The sequence below is a fragment of the Aplidium turbinatum genome, chromosome 8, assembly GCF_918807975.1.
Source record: "Aplidium turbinatum chromosome 8, kaAplTurb1.1, whole genome shotgun sequence".
In the NCBI taxonomy this organism is placed as follows: domain Eukaryota; kingdom Metazoa; phylum Chordata; class Ascidiacea; order Aplousobranchia; family Polyclinidae; genus Aplidium; species Aplidium turbinatum.
In genome coordinates, this window is record NC_137479.1 from 29895156 (window position 1) to 29921444 (window position 26289).

General features: G+C 37.0%; 1 protein-coding gene across 1 annotated transcript; it reads right to left on the reverse strand.

The window, feature by feature from the left end:
- Window positions 1-735: 735 nt before the first annotated feature.
- On the reverse strand, window positions 736-26076 carry LOC145776254 (uncharacterized). The gene is made up of 9 exons (XM_082587654.1): window positions 25975-26076; window positions 25106-25258; window positions 8293-8486; window positions 4468-4582; window positions 3675-3903; window positions 2930-3094; window positions 2254-2424; window positions 1947-2099; window positions 736-1788 (listed from the first exon to the last, which is right to left on the reverse strand). The coding sequence occupies exons 1-9, from the start codon at window positions 26074-26076 to the stop codon at window positions 1412-1414; spliced, it is 1659 nt and encodes a 552-aa protein (XP_082443780.1). The 3' UTR covers window positions 736-1411.
- Window positions 26077-26289: the final 213 nt, after the last annotated feature.

Here is a 26289-nt window from a genome sequence, read left to right on the forward strand (position 1 = left end):
TTGGACGTCTTGTAAGTTGCATCCAAGAGGCAAATGCCTTGGCCGAAACGATGCAACAATCGTATTCTCTTCATCTAAGATGAGTTACAATCAACTAAATTTTCATCTTCTGATAGTAGCCTACAGAAATAATATACGGTACTGTAGGCTACGTAACATTGAAAACCACCAAGCCTACTACGTGAATATGGTAAAAAATAAATTGTCTCAAAACAAACATTGGTTGTGACCCAAACCCTGCCTTTGGTTACCGCTGGACATGTCACTTGGTCCAATCAATAACACCACATAGGCGTATGGATTTGGCAAACTAGATGGAAAAAATACAAAAGAGGTCAGTGAAGTAGGCTAGGTCACTTTGAATCAACAAAGCTTTTACACCTGAAAACTGCGTGTCTTTAAGAAACGAGATGAAAAGTTGATGAAACAGAACACATTTACATATGTTTATAGCATTTTTTGCAGTTAGTAAACCGTTTCCTCTTTTATGATGCCTAACCTCCACTTTGGTGAAAACACTGTGCTTTGCAGAAACCTTTTCAGAATCTTTGTCAACAAAGAAAAGGCTTATTATTGTAGTATGAATATCAACACTTATTACACTAGTGAATTACAATGACAAGCTTCGTTCCTGCTTTTGCTTCGTACTCTTCAATGGATCTCATGGCATCTTCAACTGAAGCCAACCACTTCAACAATAAACAATTGATTTTTTATTGTTATAAACTTATGGATCTTCATCACCCGTTTTTTGCCATAAGAAATCAAAGCATTTATGCCATAGCCTAAGATTACAGTGAAGAAATGTAAATACTACACACATGCAACAAATCTGGATTTAGCGAGTATAAGGTAGCTGATAGTTTGAAGCTCCAGTTTTTCTTCTTTCCTTCCACTATAAATAGACTATTTCACCACATTTAGGTTTGTTTTATTCTGATGACAGCTCCTGATGAGTCAGTCAAAAAAAAAACTGCAGCTTCGAGCTACCTTTTACTTGCTATTTTCAAGTTCTGTACCACCATTTGCTATGAAAGAGTTCAACATATACTAATTGTGTGAAGTTGGAAACAGTAAAATAGTTGAATATTGGTGAACTGTTGAAGGTCTTGTTGGACCGTAGTATATTGCAGCAACTACATTACAAACCTGTACTAGTCCATGACTTTCAGCCAGCTCTCCCAAAGAATGTTAAATGTCCTAAATGAATCAGAACTTTTAATGCCAGGATTGGACTCATTAGTCATTCAAGAACACATCGTTAGCGTTTTATGTGAGGACCATTGAAGAAACGATTTTTATCAAATGTAAGGCCAATAGTAAGGCCAATAAGTCTTTTCGTAGGTCACGGTTTACATATCCTTGGTTTGATTGACAAACCGAGATTGCAGTATCACCTGAACATTCAATGTCACTTCTCCATAAGGTTGCATTTCCTGCAGAACCAAGACTTCGTTTTTGGCGGCATTGTTCTACCAAGACATCTCAGATGGTGCCAATCCAGACACGAGTCGCACATGATGCTGTCGCCTGCATCAAGATCTAAAATACAGGAGGTGCACAACCAGCGGCCTTTATTTCGCAAAGTGGTCAGTAGGTTCTCCATCAACTTCCAACCGTCAAAAGAAAAATGTCTTCGCACAGAAGCAATGGCAATGTTTTCATCTAAACACTTCATTGGAATTCTTTCGGGCAATGTTTCAATTTCATTTTCTTTGATCAGTCGATCGCTGAATGGACGCAAGACCTCTTCTACTACCTCAGAATCGACAAACCAACTGAGTATTGCTGAAAAATATGACCATGGGTGACTTTGTTTGATGTAGCCTACGTACGCTTTGACGTAGCCTATCGGCTAGGCAGGCCCACAGAAGTCAAAGTGTAGTTTTTTAAACTAACGTAGGCTATAACAAAAATGAAGTCACACAAACATAAATGCAACAAACCTGCTTCTTTCTGAAAAGACGACTTCAGTCTGAATGGAATTGGTCCGCTCTTTTTTTGTCTCTTGCGTGGTAACCCAATGACTGTCAATCCAGCTCCTTTTGGCCTGCCACGTTTCATCATCTTCGGTGGAAATTTAATTGATCCTGCATCATCTGTTAATAAACACAACGAGAATCGAATATAGGCTACAACGTAGAAAACATCACTATTTCAACGTTTTTATTAAAAAATTAATAAACATAGTGCATTATGCAATGCAAGAAAAAACAACTAATCAAAAATGAATGTTTCAGAAACAGCACATACTTGTAAAAGACTGAATAGAACTGGACGGTGTCTGCATCATAATCGCACTGGTATCAACGGTCGACAAGACGTCACCGGGTGTGTGCTGTGAACTACTACTTGAGACTGTAGGAAGTGCAATTCCAGGATCATTGCTGGAAGATGTTGCAGCAGCACTTCCAGTATCAGTGCCTGAAAAGGATCACCTCTGAGCAATGAAGAAACAATAGAAGCGTTGCACGAGTCTTTACTGGACAATTATTGGATGTGTTGCACTGTTGCAATGGGGGCCAAACTGACGAGGTTACGGTCCTGGGCGGAACATAATGTCGTATAATCGTAAATACGTGCACTGGCAGTAGATATTGTGATATACCGTATTTTGAGTTGGAAGCGAGCACTTGAGGTGTCAACAAATCTACATTAACCTTTTGAAAACAAGATTTTGTTGCAGCCAAAACATGCTTCTGGCGTGGTTACAGAATGCCAACCAATCCAGTATCTATCAAAATCTGCTAGGTGTTTCTCGATGATTATTTGCACAATGCTGCATCACCTGTCAATAAACTCACTAGTTATCAAATAATGCAGACCGTGCTATAATCTTAAGAAACATGAAACGTAGTGTAAGCGCAGCATGCAATGCAAGAAAAAAAAACAACTAATCAGAAATGAAGCTTTCAGAAACAGCACATACTTGTAAAAGACTGAACAGAACTGGACGGAGTCTGCATCATAATCGCACTGGTATCAACGGTCGACAAGATGTCACCGGGTGTGTGCTGTAAAGTACTGTTTGAGACCGTAGGAAATACAATTCCAGGATCATTGCTGGAAGATGTTGCAGCAGCACTTCCAGTATCTGGTAATCGTACTGGTAATCGTACTGGTAATCCGCAGTTCGCTGCAGTAGACGGAGTCTATTGACCGGTAAACCAGGCGGTCAACACTTTAAATTGAACTGGCAATGGTGGGAATTGAACCCATGTCATCGAAATAATTCATCTGCAGTCTAAACCATTACAGCGAGAGGTCAATCGCGAATTGCTTAATTGACATTATATCTGAAATGGTTCAAGAAGAATGCTCACACACAATATCATGTGACAATCAATCTGCAGCAGCGACCTATAGATTGCAAATACGCCTAAGGTGTTGACCAATGTTACAGGCAACCTGGTAGCATATTCTTGCATTGCTGCAGTACTACAATGATGCAAAAAAAAATAGATTTATCCAAGGTCATGACCCTGACCACAGCTTGCACACACACCTCCGGCTCTAGGCCGGAGTCACATCACCTCCAGCACGGAGCCAGAATTTGACCGGAACCGGAGCTCATTCTATCACTACTTATCATACTGCACGTGGAAAGTCATCTCTACTATTTAGCATGAACATATCTTGTATAACAGACAAAAAAGTTTTGTCTGTCGACTAACCTTTTTCTTTCATCATTTCATTAATAAGTTCATCATAGGTGTTTTCATACAAAGGTCTCTGTTTTGCGGCAATATTATGCAGATCTTTAAGAATAACTGTTTTTCCTGTAGAATCTGCAATGTGCTTTAGTACCAACTTTTTATTTGCTTTGGTGGCAAGCATTTCTCCGATCACACTGCTTTCTGTTTCATTTAATCTTCGTTGTTTAGGCATCAAATTAAATGCATTCTGAAAAATAATTTATATGCACATAATCAAGAAAACGACATATCATTTGACAGGTGTCCAACCCACAGAGATGGGCAAGATCACCAGGTTTGGTGATTCGGCGGCTTGAATATGACCAGTTTCGCACAAACTGGTCATATTCAGCATGTGCGTAGTCATGCGCGCAAAGTGAAATGACCACTTTACCATGTCTTACGATGAAGTCAAGATCAGAAAATCTGTCTTGCAACATTTTTAACGTGTTTTAGTACAGTAGCAAACAATATTTGAACTTCAAGTGTCATAATCAAAATGCAATTGTACACGAAAAGTAATTTTTTGGATAGAGGGGGGTTTTGGACGGAAATTTCAAATTTGTTTTACTAGAGGTCTTAGAATGTACTGTTGTATCCTAAAACCTGGGTTAAAATTGAATTTGAAAAATAAGCCGATTAACCCCCCCCCCTAATGTTATTGCTCTTTTTTATCCTTCACATAATTTCTGATGAAAGCCTCATCATATACAGAGCTAGTGTGACCATAGCTCAAAGGCTATGACTACTACAAAGGGTTATTTCCACTTACTTCATTGAAATCATGATTATGATCATTGACATTACTAATCTCAGTGATGCATAGTGCTTTTCCATCTGACGTTGCATTTACTTTGATTCCAAATGGACAACCTTTGATAAAAGTACTGAAAAACAACAAAGATGAGGTGACATAGGCCGTGTTGAATCACCCATAAGTACACTTGAATTAGCCATAACTCACGTTGAAGTAGCCTACCTGCAAGTCATGTCGAATTGCCCATAAGTTTAGGGGGGTATGTTAAAATACAAATTTTGAGTACAAACTCTGAGTACCCCCCAAAATTATGTCACTGGGAGTAAAAAAACATATTATGAAAAAAATTTTGGATTGCCCCTTCGGGAACTCCCCGCTACCGGGGGGTTTTATGACCGATTGTCAAAATACATGGGATTTGATACCTACAATTTGAACCGGTTGTCATAGAAGGCTGGGACCAGTCTCAAAAGTTTCGTTTTGAAAAGTTAAGATAGGAATGTAACAGTTTCAGAAGTGTCAGGTGTATGGACAGGCCCATTTTGGTCCAAAACGGCCTATTTGGCCTATCGTGATTGTATGAAATTCAAAATTTTACCTTAATAAGTTTGAAATCGGGATATTTTTTTGTTTAAAACGTTATGATTCGAATTAGTACTTTTAAATGAATCATATGCATGTCTAGTTGTAGAAAATTGATTGATTATATGACGTCATTACGTTTAAAATCAGAGACATTTTGGGTAATGTCATAAAAATTGAAATATAGGTATTACAGCCAGTCATTATAAAGCATTTTCAATTTTCTTGCCCATGTTTGCTCTTTTGAAATATAAATATATGTACGTGTCAGTTACCAATACGACGTAAGACGTATTATATATATAATATTCAGCATACTGTATATATACTGATAAAATAATAAGAACAGGAGGCTATTGCTTTCATCATCATCATAATCCATCGTCGGTTTGTTCCCCACTAGTGGGGGTGGCCGATTGTTTCCTCGCAGCAATTGTTTTAATTCCTTTTCTCCATTTCACTCTGTCCCTTGCATCTTCCTCCTTCAGTCCGACTTTTTTAAATTCTTCCTTCACTTGTTGTTTCCACGTTCTTCTTGGACGACTATGTAATATTAAATGATAGTTTGTTTGTTTGTGCATTTGCAGTTTGTGTATTATTTTGTTGTTTTGTTTTGGATATGGACAGCTTTGTCTGACGCATATAAAGAATAATCATAGTTATGTTTCAAAGGTCCAATGTTATGGAAGTATTGTGTAGTTCCAGATATCAAATTAGTTAGTGTTTTTTATCTTTTCATTAAGAGCTTCATTCAATAGTTGAACTGTTTCATTTGAAACACAGCATTTGATCCGGGCAGATCTGACATACGACACATCCAAGCTATTATGAATGATCTGATAAGTATCAGTAACAAGAAGTTCAGGATTTTCAGGGGAAATCCATATTTCTCCATGTCTACTGTTGCCAACCTTCTTGAAGTATGTAAGTAGTAAGGCATCATCATTCACAACTTCAGCAATGTTAGCAAGGTACCAGTGTTATTCACTTCCTTCAATCCAGATGGCAGCTACAAACTCACCAACTTGATAGGCTGGTGCTGCAGAATCAGCTTCCTGGTCATTTGATGTGGAGCTTGAATTTGCCTCTGTAAGCAAATGCAGAGCAGAAAGCACACTTTGGAGGTCTAACATTGTTATAGTTGCACATGAACGTGGATTATCTAACTAGCTGATAAGGTTGTTGCCATAGTCTTCAAATCTGGAATTTTTATAGTCTCATTTCAGTCGGAATATTAAAGCACTTGATTTTAGGGAGTGGCATGTCTTCTTTGCATAGCGAAATTCAGTGCAAAGTCTTTTGTTCTTTATGTGTGATCTGTTACAACATCACTTAGAAGGTAAGCACTCACCTCCTCAGAAGTGGTGAAAGGCCCTGGTGGATTTTGCGCTTTCAGGAAATCTAAATCAGCAAGTTTACTTTGCTCTGCTCTGATATTAAGAGCTTCTTTTTCAGAGTAACATTTTTCTTCATAAGCTTTCATCTTTTCCTTCCATTGTAGTCTAATTTCTTTGCTGTCTTGTACTGATTTTTCCCATTTCTTTTTGTCAATCTTCAGAATATTTTTAAGTAAATCCGTGCTTTTATTGAGAATTACACTTCTGGAGACTGTATCAAGATTTCTTTTACCATAAATATTTATCTTGTAGTTCACTAATCCGACACTACGTTCTTCACCTAGGTTGTGAACTGGTAGATTATCCAGTTTCTGTAGGACATCATCACTTGCCGATCCAATTTTCAGCAGCGATCCTGTGTCCTCATTTGCAGCAGGACCAAAACCAAACAAAGACCCTTTTTGAGTTGCCAAGCCTTTTGCAAAAGATTGAAGGAATAGAGCAAGCAAGCTCCTTCGTTACAGTGTTCTTGCAAGCAAACATCAATCGAGCTGAGAATTGTTGGTTTAGGTAATGTCGATTTGAACATATCAATTGACGAAAAAGAAGTAACACACTCTGATGTTTGCAGGAAATGATGTGCCTGAAGCATAGTCAAGTCGGGCATATATCACTCATGCAAAAATATTGCAACCCTATCATAGCTTATTAATCAATAATTTAGGCCCATTTCCAACTCATTAAGGCCAATTATTGCCAAATTTTTGATTTGGTACCATCGCGGTACGCTAAATGAGTCATTTTGGGCCAAAATGGGCTTGTACGGGCCAAACTATACACCTGAAACTGTTACATTCCTATCTTAACTTTTCAAGACGAAACTTTTACGACTAGTCTCAGCTTTCTATGGCCACCGATTCAAAAGTTAGGTGTCAAATCCCATGCATTTTGGAAATCGCTCGTTAGACCCCCCAGTAGCGGGGAGTTCCCGGAGGGGCAACCCAAAAATTTTTTCATATTATGTTTTTTTACACCCAGTGGCACAATTTTGGGGGGTACTCAGATTTTTTTAATTTTAACATACCCCCCTATAAGTTGCATCCAATTACCTATAAGCCCACCTGAATTACCCATAAGTCCGGCTGGATTACCCATAAAGTCACGTTGTCGTTGAATTACCACAAGTTCAGCCGAGCATTCTCATAAATCTAGTCGATTTACCCACAAGTCACGTCAAATTGCCAAAAAGCTGCGTTGAAGTACCGGTACCCATAAGACATGTCTTTATGGATAATTCCATGAGACTTACGGGTAATTCGACGAATTGTGCTGATGAGCAATGCGACGTAACTTATGGGTAAATTAACAAAACTAATGGGTAATTCAATGCAACTTAGGAATAATTCTGGGCATGACAATTCAATGGAAATTACAATAAACGGTGGGATGGCGCAGCGGATAAGGCACTCGCTTTCCAATCATGCAATCCTGGTTCGACTCCCGGCTTAAGCTGGTTGTTGAAAATCACTGCTCACCTCTACCCAGGGTGTGATAAATTGGGTGGGCGTAGTTGCTGAAGTAAAGGCGGCTGAGAGAAAGGAACTGGCCACCCTACTCTCGTTAGTGCCGAAGGCTTAGTATAATGAGAACCTTACCTTCTCATCCCCCGATGCTTGGATCAAGTATGGGACTCACCTTTACCTCTACCATCATCTGAAAAGATGGAAGGATGCCTACTACAATAGACAGCATGCGGGAATGGTTCAGCAGAATATATGCATTTTGCTAAGTTCTCAGCATTCATAAGGAATGTAGGCAATTTGCACTTATGCAAAACTCAATCTATTAGCAAAACTTATGCATATAGGCTACATGAGAAGCTCAACCTATGGGCACCAAGGACAAAACCATCATTACTTACCTTTGATTTGGTCTTTTTCCTTGACTACATGATTTGGGTGTTCTTCCTCCATGCACACAAGCATACTGTATTGTACGATACTTCAACTGTTCATTCCAGGTTTTTGTGGATGTAAGTGCTAGACGTCGTTTTGCGCGTTCAATTGTTATGGAATTTCTCACATAAACATTGACAAAGTTTTCTTTTTCCCATTGCTTAATAGCCGAAGAAAGTGTCTCAAAACTGTAATATAATGCTCCCTTCGTAATCATAATGACGATGGATTCATTGACGTGTTGTTTCGTTCAGCAAAATCAGCAACTACCGCGGTTCACTCTGCGATCAAGTGTGCAGCACAAGCCAATACGCATGCGCGCGAAATTACGTATGAGCGTCGTCGGATGAAACGCCTGAGCGCATTAAGGTCTTGCTCGAGTAAACAACGTCTTGCTTGAGTGGTGCTTGTAAGAATAGCTTCAGAGGCTAGTGTTACAATATGTTGTAAGAATAGCCACTTCGAAATAAAAAGGCAACAATACACACACAGTTATAATACCACCTGGGAGTAATAATCTGCAGCATTATACAGTATGTGCATTGTGCATATGTGATGATATCATTGTTTTAACCATAGAGAATAATTATACTGATTGATACATTGCTCCACCAATCACACGCAACCACAACCACATGTGCTGCTCATCAATAGTGGGCTCAACAAAAAAGTTTAAAGATTGGATTTCATTATTGAGCTATCAAAGATAATAATCCAACTAGTGTGCACATCAAATGAGTGAAGACCTTTTTTTGGAAATCCCTCTCTGATTTGCCGTTTTCGCTAACCGTACCGTGCCTTTTCAGAGAAATCCTGCTTTCAAAAGTGGGTGGGCCAGGTCTACCCAGAAAATAAAGCAGATGGGCCCAGGCCCACATGGTTCCTCCATACCTGTCTGGTGCATGTGGGGTGGCATTTTAATTTCATTAATGTTAATTTTTGATAACATCACATCAATGTGAAAGCTTTCTTCATTAACATCACTTTTTGTAAAGTTGTTTGCTTGATTTATAAACCATGTACAGTAAGATACTGGGGACGGGGTACACATGAACTTGTAAAAACTTCATATTGGAAATTATAAATGTTTTCATAAACAAGTTGCATGTTGTTTTGTTATAGCCTAAATTGAAAGCATGTCATAGGGCACGCCACATAGCTTACAAAAGCCAGTTCAGTTTATTGTTTTGCTGGCGATAAACAAACAAAAAGTACATACAAATTGAGTGTCTATCAGCACAACAGGATGGCAACGAAAGACCTGTAAGGTCATCTTATGTCTGCTGCCAGCCTGCCACTCTAGCCTGTTGCGGTCTAACACATTGGTAAAAAACACACAAAACAAGACGCCCTGTTAGTCAACCAGAAAAAATGATGACGTCACACATATTGGAATAGACTATTATGAAAGAGGAAGAGCGGGGTGGAAATGCACTGAAACACACCGGAAAGAAATTGTCTCCCATTTATTGATTTGTTGTTCAATTTCAACAGATTTGCTATCGTAGGAAATCACAAGCATAGATCTAACCAACTAAGTTAATACCAAGTCCCAAAATACTACTAGCTCCATCTAGTGGTCACCTAAACTTGACCATCAAAACTTCAACCAAAACTTCATTTTAAATGATAAACAATCTAAATCAAATCCAATTAAAAGAACATGTTACTGTGTATTGAAGTACTAACTTTCATTTTTATATCTTATTTCATATGCGAGCAATCGTTGTTCGAAGACAGCCCCCCAACGAAGCTTTTGCCCAATGCATTTCAATGACGAATCGATCGTCTTTCAGTTCACGCCCTATGTGATCACGATAATTAATTGTCTCCCATTTATTCATTTCTTGCTCAATTGCAACAGATTTGCTATCGTTGAAAAGCAGAAGCATAGATCTAACCAACTAAGTTAATATCAAGTCCCAAAATACTTCTAGCTTCATCTAGTGGCCACCTAAACTTGACCAAATTCAAACCATTATCAAAAGTTTATTTGCAATGATAAAAACATTTTAACGACAACCAATTAAAAGAACATATTACTGTTTATTGAAGGGCTAACTTTCATTTTTATATCTTATTCAATATGCGAGCAATCGTTGTTCGAAGACAGCCCCCCAACGAAGCTTTTGCCCAATGCATTTCAATGGCGAATCGATCGTCTGTCAGTTCACGCCCTGCGTGTTCACGATAATTAATTGTCTCCCATTTATTCATTTCTTGCTCAATTTCAACAGATTTGCTATCGTTGTAAAGCACAGGCATAGATCTAACCAACTAAGTTAATATCAAGTCCCAAAATACTACTAGCTCCATCTAGTGGCCACCTAAACTTGACCAAATGCAAACCATCACCAAAACTTCATTTTAAATGATAAACAATCTAAATCAAATCCAATTAAAAGAACATGTCACTGTTTATTGAAGGGCTAACCTTCATTTTTATATCTTATTTAATATATGAGCAATCGTTGTTCGAAGACAGCCCCCCAACGAAGCTTTTTCCCAATGCATTTCAATGGCGAATCGATCGTCTTTCAGTTCACGCCCTGCGTGTTCACGATAATTAATTGTCTCCCATTTGTTCATTTCTTGCTCAATTTCAACAGATTTGCTATCGTTGAAAAGCAGAAGCATAGATCTAACCAACTAAGTTAATATCAAGTCCCAAAATACTTCTAGCTTCATCTAGTGGCCACCTAAACTTGACCAAATTCAAACCATTATCAAAAGTTTATTTGCAATGATAAAAACATTTTAACGACAACCAATTAAAAGAACATATTACTGTTTATTGAAGGGCTAACTTTCATTTTTATATCTTATTCAATATGCGAGCAATCGTTGTTCGAAGACAGCCCCCCAACGAAGCTTTTGCCCAATGCATTTCAATGGCGAATCGATCGTCTTTCAGTTCACGCCCTGCGTGTTCACGATAATTAATTGTCTCCCATTTATTCATTTCTTGCTCAATTGCAACAGATTTGCTATCGTTGAAAAGCACAGGCATAGATCTAACCAACTAAGTTAATATCAAGTCCCAAAATACTACTAGCTCCATCTAGTGGCCACCTAAACTTGACCAAATGCAAACCATCACCAAAACTTCATTTTAAATGATAAACAATCTAAATCAAATCCAATTAAAAGAACATGTCACTGTTTATTGAAGGGCTAACCTACATTTTTATATCTTATTTAATATGCGAGCAATCGTTGTTCGAAGACAGCCCCCCAACGAAGCTTTTTCCCAATGCATTTCAATGGCGAATCGATCGTCTTTCAGTTCACGCCCTGCGTGTTCACGATAATTAATTGTCTCCCATTTGTTCATTTCTTGCTCAATTTCAACAGATTTGCTATCGTTGAAAAGCACAAGCATATATCTAACTAACTAAGTTAATACCAAGTCCCAAAATACTACTAGCTCCATCTAGTGGCCACCTAAACTTGACCAAATTCAAACCATTATCAAAAGTTTATTTGCAATGATAAAAACATTTAACGACAACCAATTAAAAGAACATATTACTGTTTATTGAAGTGTTAACTTTCATTTTTATATCTTATTTAATATGCGAGCAATCGTTGTTCGAAGACAGCCCCCCAACGAAGCTTTTGCCCAATGCATTTCAATGGCGAATCGATCGTCTTTCAGTTCACGCCCTGCGTGTTCACGATAATTAATTGTCTCCCATTTATTCATTTCTTGCTCAATTTCAACAGATTTGCTATCGTTGAAAAGCACAAGCATATATCTAACTAACTAAGTTAATACCAAGTCCCAAAATACTACTAGCTCCATCTAGTGGCCACCTAAACTTGACCAAATTCAAACCATTATCAAAAGTTTATTTGCAATGATAAAAACATTTAACGACAACCAATTAAAAGAACATATTACTGTTTATTGAAGTGTTAACTTTCATTTTTATATCTTATTTAATATGCGAGCAATCGTTGTTCGAAGACAGCCCCCCAACGAAGCTTTTGCCCAATGCATTTCAATGGCGAATCGATCGTCTTTCAGTTCACGCCCTGCGTGTTCACGATAATTAATTGTCTCCCATTTATTCATTTCTTGCTCAATTTCAACAGATTTGCTATCGTTGAAAAGCACAGGCATAGATCTAACCAACTAAGTTAATATCAAGTCCCAAAATACTACTAGCTCCATCTAGTGGCCACCTAAACTTGACCAAATGCAAACCATCACCAAAACTTCATTTTAAATGATAAACAATCTAAATCAAATCCAATTAAAAGAACATGTTACTGTTTATTGAAGTGCTAACTTTCATTTTTATATCTTATTGAATATGCGCGCAATCGTTGTTCGAAGACAGCCCCCCAACGAAGCTTTTGCCCAATGCATTTCAATGGCGAATCGATCGTCTTTCAGTTCACGCCCTGCGTGTTCACGATAATTAATTGTCTCCCATTTATTCATTTCTTGCTCAATTTCAACAGATTTGCTATCGTTGAAAAGCACAGGCATAGATCTAACCAACTAAGTTAATATCAAGTCCCAAAATACTACTAGCTCTATCTAGTGGCCACCTAAACTTGACCAAATTCAAACCATCACCAAAACTTCATTTCAAATGATAAACAATCTAAATCAAATCCAATTAAAAGAACATGTCACTGTTTATTGAAGGGCTAACTTTCATTTTTATATCTTATTTAATTCTTATTTAATATGCGAGCAATCGTTGTTCGAAGACAGCCCCCCAACGAAGCTTTTTCCCAATGCATTTCAATGGCGAATCGATCGTCTTTCAGTTCACGCCCTGCGTGTTCACGATAATTAATTGTCTCCCATTTATTCATTTCTTGCTCAATTTCAACAGATTTGCTATCGTTGAAAAGCACAAGCATAGATCTAACCAACTAAGTTAATATCAAGTCCCAAAATACTACTAGCTCCATCTAGTGGCCACCTAAACTTGACCAAATGCAAACCATCACCAAAACTTCATTTTAAATGATAAACAATCTAAATCAAATCCAATTGAAAGAACATGTCACTGTTTATTGAAGGGCTAACCTTCATTTTTATATCTTATTTAATATAGGAGCAATAAAAACATTTAACGACAACCAATTAAAAGAACATATTACTGTTTATTGAAGGGCTAACTTTCATTTTTATATCTTATTTAATATGCGAGCAATCGTTGTTCGAAGACAGCCCCCCAACGAAGCTTTTGCCCAATGCATTTCAATGGCGAATCGATCGTCTTTCAGTTCACGCCCTGCGTGTTCACGATAATTAATTGTCTCCCATTTATTCATTTCTTGCTCAATTTCAACAGATTTGCTATCGTTGAAAAGCACAAGCATATATCTAACCAACTAAGTTAATATCAAGTCCCAAAATATTACTAGCTCCATCTAGTGGCCACCTAAACTTGACCAAATTCAAACCATTATCAAAAGTTTATTTGCAATGATAAAAACATTTAACGACAACCAATTAAAAGAACATATTACTGTTTATTGAAGTGTTAACTTTCATTTTTATATCTTATTTAATATGCGAGCAATCGTTGTTCGAAGACAGCCCCCCAACGAAGCTTTTGCCCAATGCATTTCAATGGCGAATCGATCGTCTTTCAGTTCACGCCCTGCGTGTTCACGATAATTAATTGTCTCCCATTTATTCATTTCTTGCTCAATTTCAACAGATTTGCTATCGTTGAAAAGCACAGGCATAGATCTAACCAACTAAGTTAATATCAAGTCCCAAAATACTACTAGCTCTATCTAGTGGCCACCTAAACTTGACCAAATTCAAACCATCACCAAAACTTCATTTCAAATGATAAACAATCTAAATCAAATCCAATTAAAAGAACATGTCACTGTTTATTGAAGGGCTAACTTTCATTTTTATATCTTATTTAATTCTTATTTAATATGCGAGCAATCGTTGTTCGAAGACAGCCCCCCAACGAAGCTTTTTCCCAATGCATTTCAATGGCGAATCGATCGTCTTTCAGTTCACGCCCTGCGTGTTCACGATAATTAATTGTCTCCCATTTATTCATTTCTTGCTCAATTTCAACAGATTTGCTATCGTTGAAAAGCACAAGCATAGATCTAACCAACTAAGTTAATATCAAGTCCCAAAATAGTACTAGCTCCATCTAGTGGCCACCTAAACTTGACCAAATGCAAACCATCACCAAAACTTCATTTTAAATGATAAACAATCTAAATCAAATCCAATTGAAAGAACATGTCACTGTTTATTGAAGGGCTAACCTTCATTTTTATATCTTATTTAATATAGGAGCAATAAAAACATTTAACGACAACCAATTAAAAGAACATATTACTGTTTATTGAAGGGCTAACTTTCATTTTTATATCTTATTTAATATGCGAGCAATCGTTGTTCGAAGACAGCCCCCCAACGAAGCTTTTGCCCAATGCATTTCAATGGCGAATCGATCGTCTTTCAGTTCACGCCCTGCGTGTTCACGATAATTAATTGTCTCCCATTTATTCATTTCTTGCTCAATTTCAACAGATTTGCTATCGTTGAAAAGCACAAGCATATATCTAACCAACTAAGTTAATATCAAGTCCCAAAATATTACTAGCTCCATCTAGTGGCCACCTAAACTTGACCAAATTCAAACCATTATCAAAAGTTTATTTGCAATGATAAAAACATTTAACGACAACCAATTAAAAGAACATATTACTGTTTATTGAAGTGTTAACTTTCATTTTTATATCTTATTTAATATGCGAGCAATCGTTGTTCGAAGACAGCCCCCCAACGAAGCTTTTGCCCAATGCATTTCAATGGCGAATCGATCGTCTTTCAGTTCACGCCCTGCGTGTTCACGATAATTAATTGTCTCCCATTTATTCATTTCTTGCTCAATTTCAACAGATTTGCTATCGTTGAAAAGCACAGGCATAGATCTAACCAACTAAGTTAATATCAAGTCCCAAAATACTACTAGCTCCATCTAGTGGCCACCTAAACTTGACCAAATGCAAACCATCACCAAAACTTCATTTTAAATGATAAACAATCTAAATCAAATCCAATTAAAAGAACATGTCACTGTTTATTGAAGGGCTAACCTTCATTTTTATATCTTATTTAATATATGAGCAATCGTTGTTCGAAGACAGCCCCCCAACGAAGCTTTTTCCCAATGCATTTCAATGGCGAATCGATCGTCTTTCAGTTCACGCCCTGCTTGTTCACGATAATTAATTGTCTCCCATTTATTCATTTCTTGCTCAATTTCAACAGATTTGCTATCGTTGAAAAGCACAGGTATAGATCTAACCAACTAAGTTAATATCAAATCCCAAAATATTACTAGCTCCATCTAGTGGCCACCTAAACTTGACCAAATTCAAACCATTATCAAAAGTTTATTTGCAATGATAAAAACATTTAACGACAACCAATTAAAAGAACATATTACTGTTTATTGAAGGGCTAACTTTCATTTTTATATCTTATTTAATATGCGAGCAATCGTTGTTCGAAGACAGCCTCCCAACGAAGCTTTTGCCCAATGCATTTCAATGGCGAATCGATCGTCTTTCAGTTCACGCCCTGCGTGTTCACGATAATTAATTGTCTCCCATTTATTCATTTCTTGCTCAATTTCAACAGATTTGCTATCGTTGAAAAGCACAAGCATAGATCTAACCAAAAAAGTGAATACCAAGTCCCAAAATACTACTAGCTTCATCTAGTGGCCACCTAAACTTGACCAAATTCAAACCATTATCAAAAGTTTATTTGCAATGATAAAAACATTTAACGACAACCAATTAAAAGAACATATTACTGTTTATTGAAGGGCTAACTTTCATTTTTATATCTTACTTAATATGCGAGCAATCGTTGTTCGAAGACAGCCCCCCAACGAAGCTTTTTCCCAATGCATTTCAATGGCGAATCGATCGTCTTTCAGTTCACGCCCTGCGTGTTCACGATAATTAATTGTCTCCCATTTATTCATTTCTTGCTCAATTTCAACAGATTTGCTATCGTTGAAAAGCACAAGTATAGATCTAACCAACTAAGTTAATATCAAATCCCAAAATATTACTAGCTCCATCTAGTGGCCACCTAAACTTGACCAAATTCAAACCATTATCAAAAATTTATTTGCAATGATAAAAACATTAAACGACAACCATTTAAAAGAATATGTTACTGTTTATTGAAGCGCAAAATTTTATTTTTATACCTCATTGAATATATGAGCAATCGTTGTTCGAAGACAGCCTCCCAACGAAGCTTTTGCACAATGCATTTCAATGACGAATCGATCGTCTTTTTGGATTCGCATTGCGTGTTCACGATAATTAATTGTCTCCCATTTATATTGAAAAAATGTTAAAGTCATAGAAAGGATTAGGATCAGGCACACAAATAGCCTAATTGGTGGTGTAATGGCTTGTCCGAATCAAGTAATGTAACAAACACTGATAAATAGGAAAGCGATGTGTGCTCTAGAGCGGTGTAGAACTTTGATCTTTTGTGAGGTCGTGGAAGAATTCTTGTCACTCGGCCCGCAGTCGACATCAACTGGAAAAGTTCGGTTGAGGAAGCAAGTGATGTCAGCTCCAAGTGCAGGAACCAGAAAATTGTTCCTATTTGGATGGAGAAACTTCTGCAAATATTAAAAAGAAACAACAACCAGCGATACAGTTGGTGCGGATACTTATGTTTTGTTCAATGCTTAGCCAAATAATTTTTTCACAACACATAGGCTAAGCCGAATAAACCTAGGCTTAAATATGGATCAAAGGTAAGTAACGAAACCGTAATGAGATGACTTGGGCTTGCATTCTCGTGTTCTTTCATAACCACATGAAGTCATTTTCCCAAAGGCATCCGTGTGTGTAAACAAAATGATTCATAGGTCCAAACCTTAAACGTTGACACACAAAAATCATGTTACAAACGTAACTTTTATTAAGTTAAAAAAATAATTTTGTTTCATGCGACATTGCACTTTTGTTAGCCTAGTTTGTTTGTAATAGAATAAACATCACAAAGTATGTGGGCAGCAACTCTTTTTTATCATTAGGTAGCCCTGAAAAGGGCTGTTTTTTGGCAAATGGACGATGTGGCGGCTACAGTAATGGGTAGGACTCCCTTATGGCGCGGAGAACTTCCGGAAAATGTCGTCCCCGTGGAAACTGATGTCGCCACATAAATTCATCAAGATACCCAGGTATCATGTGTCTTGTGGTGCCACCCATTCTTTTAAATTTCCGTTTACAATTCAACCACAGGTTTTCAATGTGGTTCGTATGAACCCCTGTGGCCAAAACATAATGATGGTGATGGTTGACCGTTTGGTGGCGATATCCAAGATCTAAAAACATACGAAAGCAACTTTAAATAAATTTCAGCGTAAAATGCTTGCTGCAATGGTTTCCAAATAGAAATAACAAAAACATGTTAAATTGGTAAATTTATTTTTAATGGATGCATAATTCTTTTGACATGAGCCATCGTGCTTTTTGAAAAGGAGCTGTGCAATTAAGTGGCGAGGTCAGTTGATTGTTTTTTCTGCTCCCAAAGTAACTTTAAATCAGTGTTTCTCAACCTTTTTTGGCCCAAAGCCCCCTTTATGAACTGGCAAAATTTTACCGCCTCCCAACAAAAACGATTAATTATGAAAAGCGAATATAAAACAATAAATATTATTTATTCTACAAAAAGTGCTCAATGCCAAGCAAAAAGACAAGCAGAGCGATATAATTATATCAAATATAGTTACCAGTCTCTAAAACCCTTACAGCCTGTTTTACCCTAAAAAGGGGATCATCAGAAGGTCCTTATTCAAATAGAATTATATTTCTATTAGAATAAGGACCTTTTGATGATCCCCTTTTAGGGTGAAACAGGCTGTAAGGGTTTTAGAGACTAGTAACTATATTTGATGAAAAGCAATATATGTTTGCGAGCATGAAAATAGTATAGGCCTACTGGTAGTCAGTGTGAACCTTGGGCTTGGTGAGAAAGTGTCAGTTTCTTTACATCCGGTGTAAAGCCAGTGAGAAACATTCGAAGATCACCTCTTATGGATATGTCAAGTGGGATTCGCTGTTTGGTATGTAGCAGAACAACATGAATCCCTTTTCCACCAGGTATGAGGTAGGAAATGCTACCACGTAGATACGTGCTCTTTGACAAAATCGTTACGCTGGGCGGTAGATGGGTTAAACCAAAATGCACCCTAGTAATCAAAACGCCCCCTTAATCCGAAGTGATCATACCGCCCCCCTGCAAAATCAAAAACGCCCCCTGGGGGGCGGTACCGCCCACGTTGAGAACCACTGCTTTAAATGGTTAACTGTTGTTAACAGTTTCTACACTATGAATAAGTTGTATCAAGTGGGACTTGGCATGACAGTTTAAGCCATATGGTTGGGTCTGATGCTATCACAACAGAAAAGTACACATTGTACTGTGATATGTCTTCAGACAAGCTAAACACAAACTGGTGGTTGAATGACCAATGGGACTGTGCAAGCAATCAATTTTGGGACATATTCTTAGGTTATTTTAAGGCTGAAAGGAATTTTTTTCACTTAAAAAGTATTTTTCGCTAGGGATGTAGATAAGAGCTACTGCTTTATTTTTGTACAATCTTGAAAAGCCTTATTACACTAGACTTTGCTATAGATCATGGCAAAAGTATATACCTTTTTAGATTTCAATTCATTGAACCTTTAAAGTGTCTTATTTTATCATGTCTGAAAAGAAAAGCGGGTCTATTTATTGATGAAAACCAAGAAAACAAGTTCTGCTTCTTCTCTTGAGTCTCTTTCATTCCATCATACCCTTGACAATCAATTGATGTATTTAGCAAAGTGTCCCCTGGCACATAGACCCTTGTCCCATTGATCATGTATGTAAGCAACCTATGGGACAGTTGTCTGACACTTTTTAATGATGAAAAAAAAACGATAAAGAATATTAGCCTACAGTCATCACTGTTTTGATTTCATGTTATGAAACAATGACTAAACTTTGCAATAAAATTGCTTTAGTTCATGATTTGCTTTAAAATAACGTTTTATTAGAAATAATGTCATATTCGTCCCATAGGTGCCACATCTCCCCTACATATTTTTACTCTCAGTACACCTAGTCTACACAAATGTTTAATCTACATGCATTTTATGTACTTCAGTTGCTTTGTTTGCTTTGTAATCCAAGCTCAAGCATATTACGACGAAAAATGCTGCATTGGTAACAGTTCAAGTTTAGGTGGCCACTAGATGGAGCTAGTAGTATTTTGGGATTTGGTATTAACTTAGTTGGTTAGATCTATGCTTGTGCTTTTCAACGGTAACAAATCTGTTGAAATTGAGCAAGAAATGAATAAATGGGAGACAATTAATTATCGTGAACAAGCAGGGCGTGAACTGAAAGACGATCGATTCGTCATTGAAATGCATTGGGAAAAAGCTTCGTTGGGGGGCTGTCTTCGAACAACGATTGCTCATATATTCAATAAGATATAAAAATGAAGGTTAGCCCTTCAATAAACAGTAATATGTTCTTTTAATTGGTTGTCGTTAAATGTTTTTATCATTGCAAATAAACTTTTGATAATGGTTTGAATTTGGTCAAGTTTAGGTGGCCACTAGATGAAGCTAGTAGTATTTTGGGACTTGATATTAACTTAGTTGGTTAGATCTATACTTGTGCTTTTCAACGATAGCAAATCTGTTGAAATTGAGCAAGAAATGAATAAATGGGAGACAATTAATTATCGTGAACACGCAGGGCGTGAACTGAAAGACGATCGATTCGCCATTGAAATGCATTGGGCAAAAGCTTCGTTGGGGGGCTGTCTTCGAACAACGATTGCTCATATATTAAATAAGATATAAAAATAAAGGTTAGCCCTTCAATAAGCAGTGACATGGTCTTTTAATTGGATTTGATTTAGATTGTTTATTATTTAAAATGAAGTTTTGGTGATGGTTTGCATTTGGTCAAGTTTAGGTGGCCACTAGATGGAGTTAGTAGTTTTTTGGGACTTGATATTAACTTAGTTGGTTAGATATATGCTTGTGCTTTTCAACGGTAGCAAATCTGTTGAAATTGAGCAAGAAATGAATAAATGGGAGACAATTAATTATCGTGAACACGCAGGGCGTGAACTGAAAGACGATCGATTCGCCATTGAAATGCATTGGGCAAAAGCTTCGTTGGGGGGGGCTGTCTTCGAACAACGATTGCTCGCATATTAAATAAGATATAAAAATGAAAGTTAACACTTCAATAAACAGTAATATGTTCTTTTAATTGGTTGTCGTTAAATGTTGTTATCATTGCAAATAAACTTTTGATAATGGTTTGAATTTGGTCAAGTTTAGTTGGCCACTAGATGGAGCTAGTAGTATTTTGGGACTTGATATTAACTTAGTTGGTTAGATCTATGCTTGTGCTTTTCAACGGTAGCAAATCTGTTGAAATTGAGCAAGAAATGAATAAATGGGAGACAATTAATTATCGTGAACAAGCAGGGCGTGAACTGAAAGACGATCGATTCGTCATTGAAATGCATTGGGCAAAAGCTTCGTTGGGGGGCTGTCTTCGAACAACGATTGCTCGCATATTAAATAAGATATAAAAATGAAAGTTAGTACTTCAATACACAGTAACATGTTCTTTTAATTGGATTTGATTTAGATTGTTTATGATTTAAAATGAAGTTTTGGTGAAGTTTTGGTTGAAGTTTTGATGGTCAAGTTTAGGTGACCACTAGATGGAGCTAGTAGTATTTTGGGACTTGGTATTAACTTAGTTGGTTAGATCTATGCTTGTGCTTTCCTACGATAGCAAATTTGTTGAAATTGAACAACAAATCAATAAATGGGAGACAATTTCTTTCCGGTGTGTTTCAGTGCATTTCCACCCCGCTCTTCCTCTTTCATAATAGTCTATTCCAATATGTGTGACGTCATCATTTTTTCCGGTTGACTAACAGGGCGTCTTGTGCAAGAGCACCGTATATTATATGTCCTTATATGATGTTTTCACACAAAAGTACATTTAAAACATTTGCAACACCTGAACTCTGTTTCAATGAATTATGTAGATATAAAAGCTTTTAGGTCCTACATGGCTTAAGCAGATTGAAACCACAGTATTAAATTAACAAATAATTGGTTAGGCCTACATCAAACATAGTTACTACTTTCTAAAACCTTTAGCCTACAGCTTGTATCACCCTAAAAGGGGGATCCTCAGAAGGTCCTTATTCAAATAGATTCCATCTATTTGAATAAGATCCCCGCCGCTGATCTCCCCCGCCCGCTAGATAGAATCTATTTGAATAAGATCCCCGTCGCTAGGTGTCGCCTTCGGCAAACACATCATCAGGCTTCGCCCGCCGGCCATCAAACTCCCCTCCCCTTTCAAAATACCTAGCTACGCAGCACGCTACTGAATTGGATAATTGTTATTGGGGCCCAGAAAGCATATTCTGCACAGGGCCCAAAATACCCTGACCTGCACTGCTTGACATTTGTCACATTAAAGAACAGGAAAACAGCTGACTCGATGACTGATATAGTCTTTCGCTGCTTCCTGTCTGTTGTGCTGTTTACATTTCTATTGTGCTATTTTATTGGTATTGTTTATAAATGTACCATACATCCAGACGAAATAAAAGTTCTCTGTCTGGTGGGGATCTCCAGTCTCCACCTCCAGCTCTGTTTTTCAAAAGGTAATTTCCCTAAAGTGGACATAAGAAAATAACATTTTGCAAAAAAGAAAAAAAAGAGCTAGGAAGAATAAAAAAGTGTTTTTTCCCTTGCTGCTTATTTTTCTCCTTCTAAAATACTAGTCTTTCATTTTTTTGTCTTTTTTTGCAAACACACTTTTTTTCCCAACACACTTTTTTTCCCGACTTCTTTTTCTTCTTTGTAAATTTTTGGTCATGTTTTAATGTTTACCGCGCGATTGTTGAATTTCAAGTTTTTTTTGTGTGTTTTTTTTTTATTGGATCAAAGTTTGTTTAAAAGATAGGCTGACAAACATAGGTTATATACTTGAGATCAGAATCGCCATATTTTTGTCACTTTGAACACATGTTTGATGCAATTTATCAAAGTTTAGCTAACTTGCTGTTCTGTTTTGTTTGTGCGTTCTATATAAGACTACCGTACCATATTTTCATCTCCCAAACAAAGGACAAGTTTTGTCAGAAAATAAACTTCAAGTAGAATTTCACGTTTAAAAATTTTTTTACACCTTTTTATGGATGATTAGAAGCCTATACCAAACAAATTAATTTATATGATCCGGGTTATAAAATTTATTTGTGCTCTGTAGCCTAGCCTATATTTATTTAAAGTTTAAAGATTTATGTATTTTTGACAGGGCTTGCGTCGGTGGTTCAAAGCCTCTACAAGTAGCGGTATGCCAAACTGCCAGGATTAACCTTTCAAAGAAGTTTTCCCAGTTAGAGGGTTAAAATCAATCAATCAATAAGTCTGAACACGATGCTTTGATTATTAAAAAGATGAAAATAAAAACTCAATAATTATAGGCTTCGTTTCTAAAGTTTCGTCTCGGACACAAGGTTTAAATTATAGCTGTTTAATTGGAAAGATTTAGGAAAGCGAATTCAGTATTTGGAAGTGTTTAAATGCAGGCGGCATGGACGGCCTAAAAAAGATGACGAGACTGTGTTTACAACGGCATGAGGTCGGTAGGACTAACGAACTAGCACATGGCTGAGACGAGGGTTGGTCAAAAATTACTAGGCCTACAGTCACCTTGAATAAAATATATAAGCTAGTGTTCACGAAATTATGGCCAAGTTATCTGTCTCCGTATTGTGACATAGATTGTCGCGCAATCGTGACGTCATCATTGCGATGCACTGTCACGCTTGAGCGACAATCTCTCGTCATTCTTTCTCTATTTTCTAACTTGTGTTTTCCAAACGTGCTTCGTCTTTCTTTTACGATGTGTGAATCTAACGGGCGGACATAATGAGAGTGTGAAGTGACTATTCCACATCACAATTGAACCCGTCTCTTATTAACAATATACAATCAATCTTCACTCAACACATGTGGAACTTGAGTCGAAAGTTAAAGGGGCAGTAAACCCCAAACCATACTTTTCGATTTTTTTGTTTGTAAGTGCTCTAGACATGTATAATAAGTAGTTGTCGTTGAAATTTTCCCTTAATTTCATTGCGTTTCCTTTGTAGGGCCGTTTTAGTTAGCCCTTAGTTTCAGAGCGACGCGTGCTCACTGAACCGTGCGATAATCACGTGTGACGTCATGAGAGTACTAGTCGATCTTATGTCCGCGCAAGATGCATTGTAAGCAAGTGTTCGTAGTGTCGTTTCCAACAAATACAATGAACTACACGTATTTATGTCGATTGTAAGCGGCTTAGTAGTTGATAAAATGAACACTGAAAGTAACTACCTTTCGACAAGTACCATATTAGTTTGTACAGAACTAGGTCAAGAAGATTCTTAAGACCTCTAGTATAGCTTACTGTACTGTCTGTACATGTACAAAATTCACTCTCTCTGTGCACACGGAAAAGCTTTTTTCAAAACAGACTTTGAATTCTGACATTTTATTTCAAATCAGGATATTTAAATCCAACATATTCGCCGCTATCTTGATTTGAAAATTTCGACCTAATTGCCGAACGACGCATGACGGCAGAGGCACACGGATTGAACGTCCAAGGTAACCCCAGATACAGCGAACAAACTGTCTATAGGCAATGTGCCTATAACGTCTGCAAAAACAACTTTTGGTTACATTTACTTTTGTTACGATACGGTAACTCCTTCAAATTCAAAACAACTTTTTAAATGGCCGCGAGTGTTGTATGTGCCGATTCGATGGGAGACGGCCATGGCCGCAAATTTTCCTTGACTTGGCAATGGGAAGCATGTACATTGTACACTGTACAGCCAAATACAGCTTGTATTGTTTCAGTGAATTTGTTTCAGTAAAATTGTTTTCAGTGAAATAGCTTAGCATCAATAAATCATCATTACGTTGTTGCTTTCTGGGCGAAGTTGGCCTGTTTACGAGCAGTTTGAGAAAAGTACACATAATAGCAAATCAGTCGCTTTTTTACATTGATTCAACGTCTGCAGACGTTGAATCAATGTAAAAAGCGACTGATTTGTTATCTGGGTATGTTCACACTGAAACGACCATTTATTAGGTTTAAAAGAAGTAAGAGACGAAGTACATCTGCAAAACACAAGCCAACAATATAAAACCAACAATAAAAATTGTCTGTAAATTTGTAACAGTAGATAGGCCTAGCCTATTTATTGAGATTTTGTGCATTTGCAGTTTGTGTATTATTTTGTTATTTTTTGATGTTATTTCGTTGTTGTTGTTTGTTATTTGTGCATTTGCAGTTTGTGTATTATTTTGTTGTTTTGTTTTGGATATGGACAGCTTTGTCTGATGCAAATAAATTATTAATACGAACCAATTAAATCAGTCTCACACGACCAGAACTTAAAGTAACAAAAGTCCCTTTTACTGAACACAGCAAGAAAAGCTCTTATGAAAATGGGCTTGCAGAGAAAACAATCAATGGAAAGCGCGCCGAAGCGGCCGAGCAGAGAAACTATAACGTACAAACATACGTAAAATAAACGTAAATTTGTTATAAGACACACTGGCTTTTCAATGAGTCATGTAAAAGAAGCTGGATTTGCTAGCTAAAGTATAAAATGTACTGGCTGAAGTCCATACCTGAAGAAGTTGCAAATCCACTATTTTATTCAATCTTGTGTCCATGATCGTGTATGTGCCGTGCTTCCCACAATGTCCAGGAGAATCTACCCTTCCATCTCCTGCTAACATGAGGTCAATACCATCACCTTCCAATTGTTGAAGTACAGTGTTCTGCTCAATGACATATTAAAAATTCTTATCAATGACACTATTTTAAAGATAAGATTGAGCACTTCCGTTTACAGTATGTGTGTGTTTCCATACATCAGGAAGCATTCATAAAATATCTATAACAGATATATCATTGTTTACAAACTTCTATTTGAATAAGTTTATACTGATGAAGCCACACTTGTGTGGCGAAAGCTCTGTATTTAAATAAACCGATTCTTCTGATTTGGTGTGATATTGCTTACTTTATTTAAAATGTTTTGTCACACAGTGCATCCCAGTGGATCATCAGTTAAATTATAGGAAAATTTGATGAAAAGTTTAGGAACGAAGTTTTGTTTTGGAATTTTACAAACTTACCCCAGCTTTTCACTACGTTCATTGGTAGACACCTCCGAAAATGTATTTATTGAGAAATTTGGTTAGTGCATTTCATTATCTTCAAAAGATATGTCTTGCAAAGCCATTCTTGCTTTTTTGGTAGTGGAAGTAAGGTAATCTGGTGGAATTCATTTTCTTTCTTGTAAGTTGCAGGTCACACCTACAGATTGTGTTAATACCAGGGCATTAGCCTGAGTTGCTGCAATAAACATATTCCAAATCAAGCAAAGCAACTTTTACAGTATTATTCGGCATCACTTCTCTTTCCAAAGCTATTAAAATGTACACTACTGCTATTTCATAATATGTCATATTATAGAGTCAAAGTTTCTTACCACCTTACCACTCATTGGCTTCAAGGCAGCTTGGCATCCTTTTGATGAACAAGCACGGAAATCTAACACGTTATATTGTGTTACAGCATCACAAGTAACCATTTCTGTTTGGCATGACTTCGGCTTTTTTTAAAAAATTTCTCTCGATCTTTTCAGGGTACGAATTGAGGGTGGGAATTGTTCAGGATACGAATTTGAGTGCATCCCTAGCCAGTAACTGAAAAAGAAAATAGAAACAATAATTTATCTACATTTTCAAGATACTCAGTAGTAGGTCTAATAAAACGAAAGTGCAGTGGTGTAAATTAATAAACG

Excerpts from the sequence above, each read along its gene's own strand:
- LOC145776254 (XM_082587654.1), bottom strand. The coding sequence starts at position 26,076 with ATGGTTACTTGTGATGCTGTAACACAATATAACGTGTTAGATTTCCGT. Across the intron at positions 4,583-8,292 it reads GGAAAAAGACCAAATCAAAG|TACTTTTATCAAAGGTTGTC; the intron begins GTAAGTAATGAT and ends GTTGTTTTTCAG. Across the intron at positions 1,789-1,946 it reads GTCTTTTCAGAAAGAAGCAG|CAATACTCAGTTGGTTTGTC; the intron begins GTTTGTTGCATT and ends CATATTTTTCAG.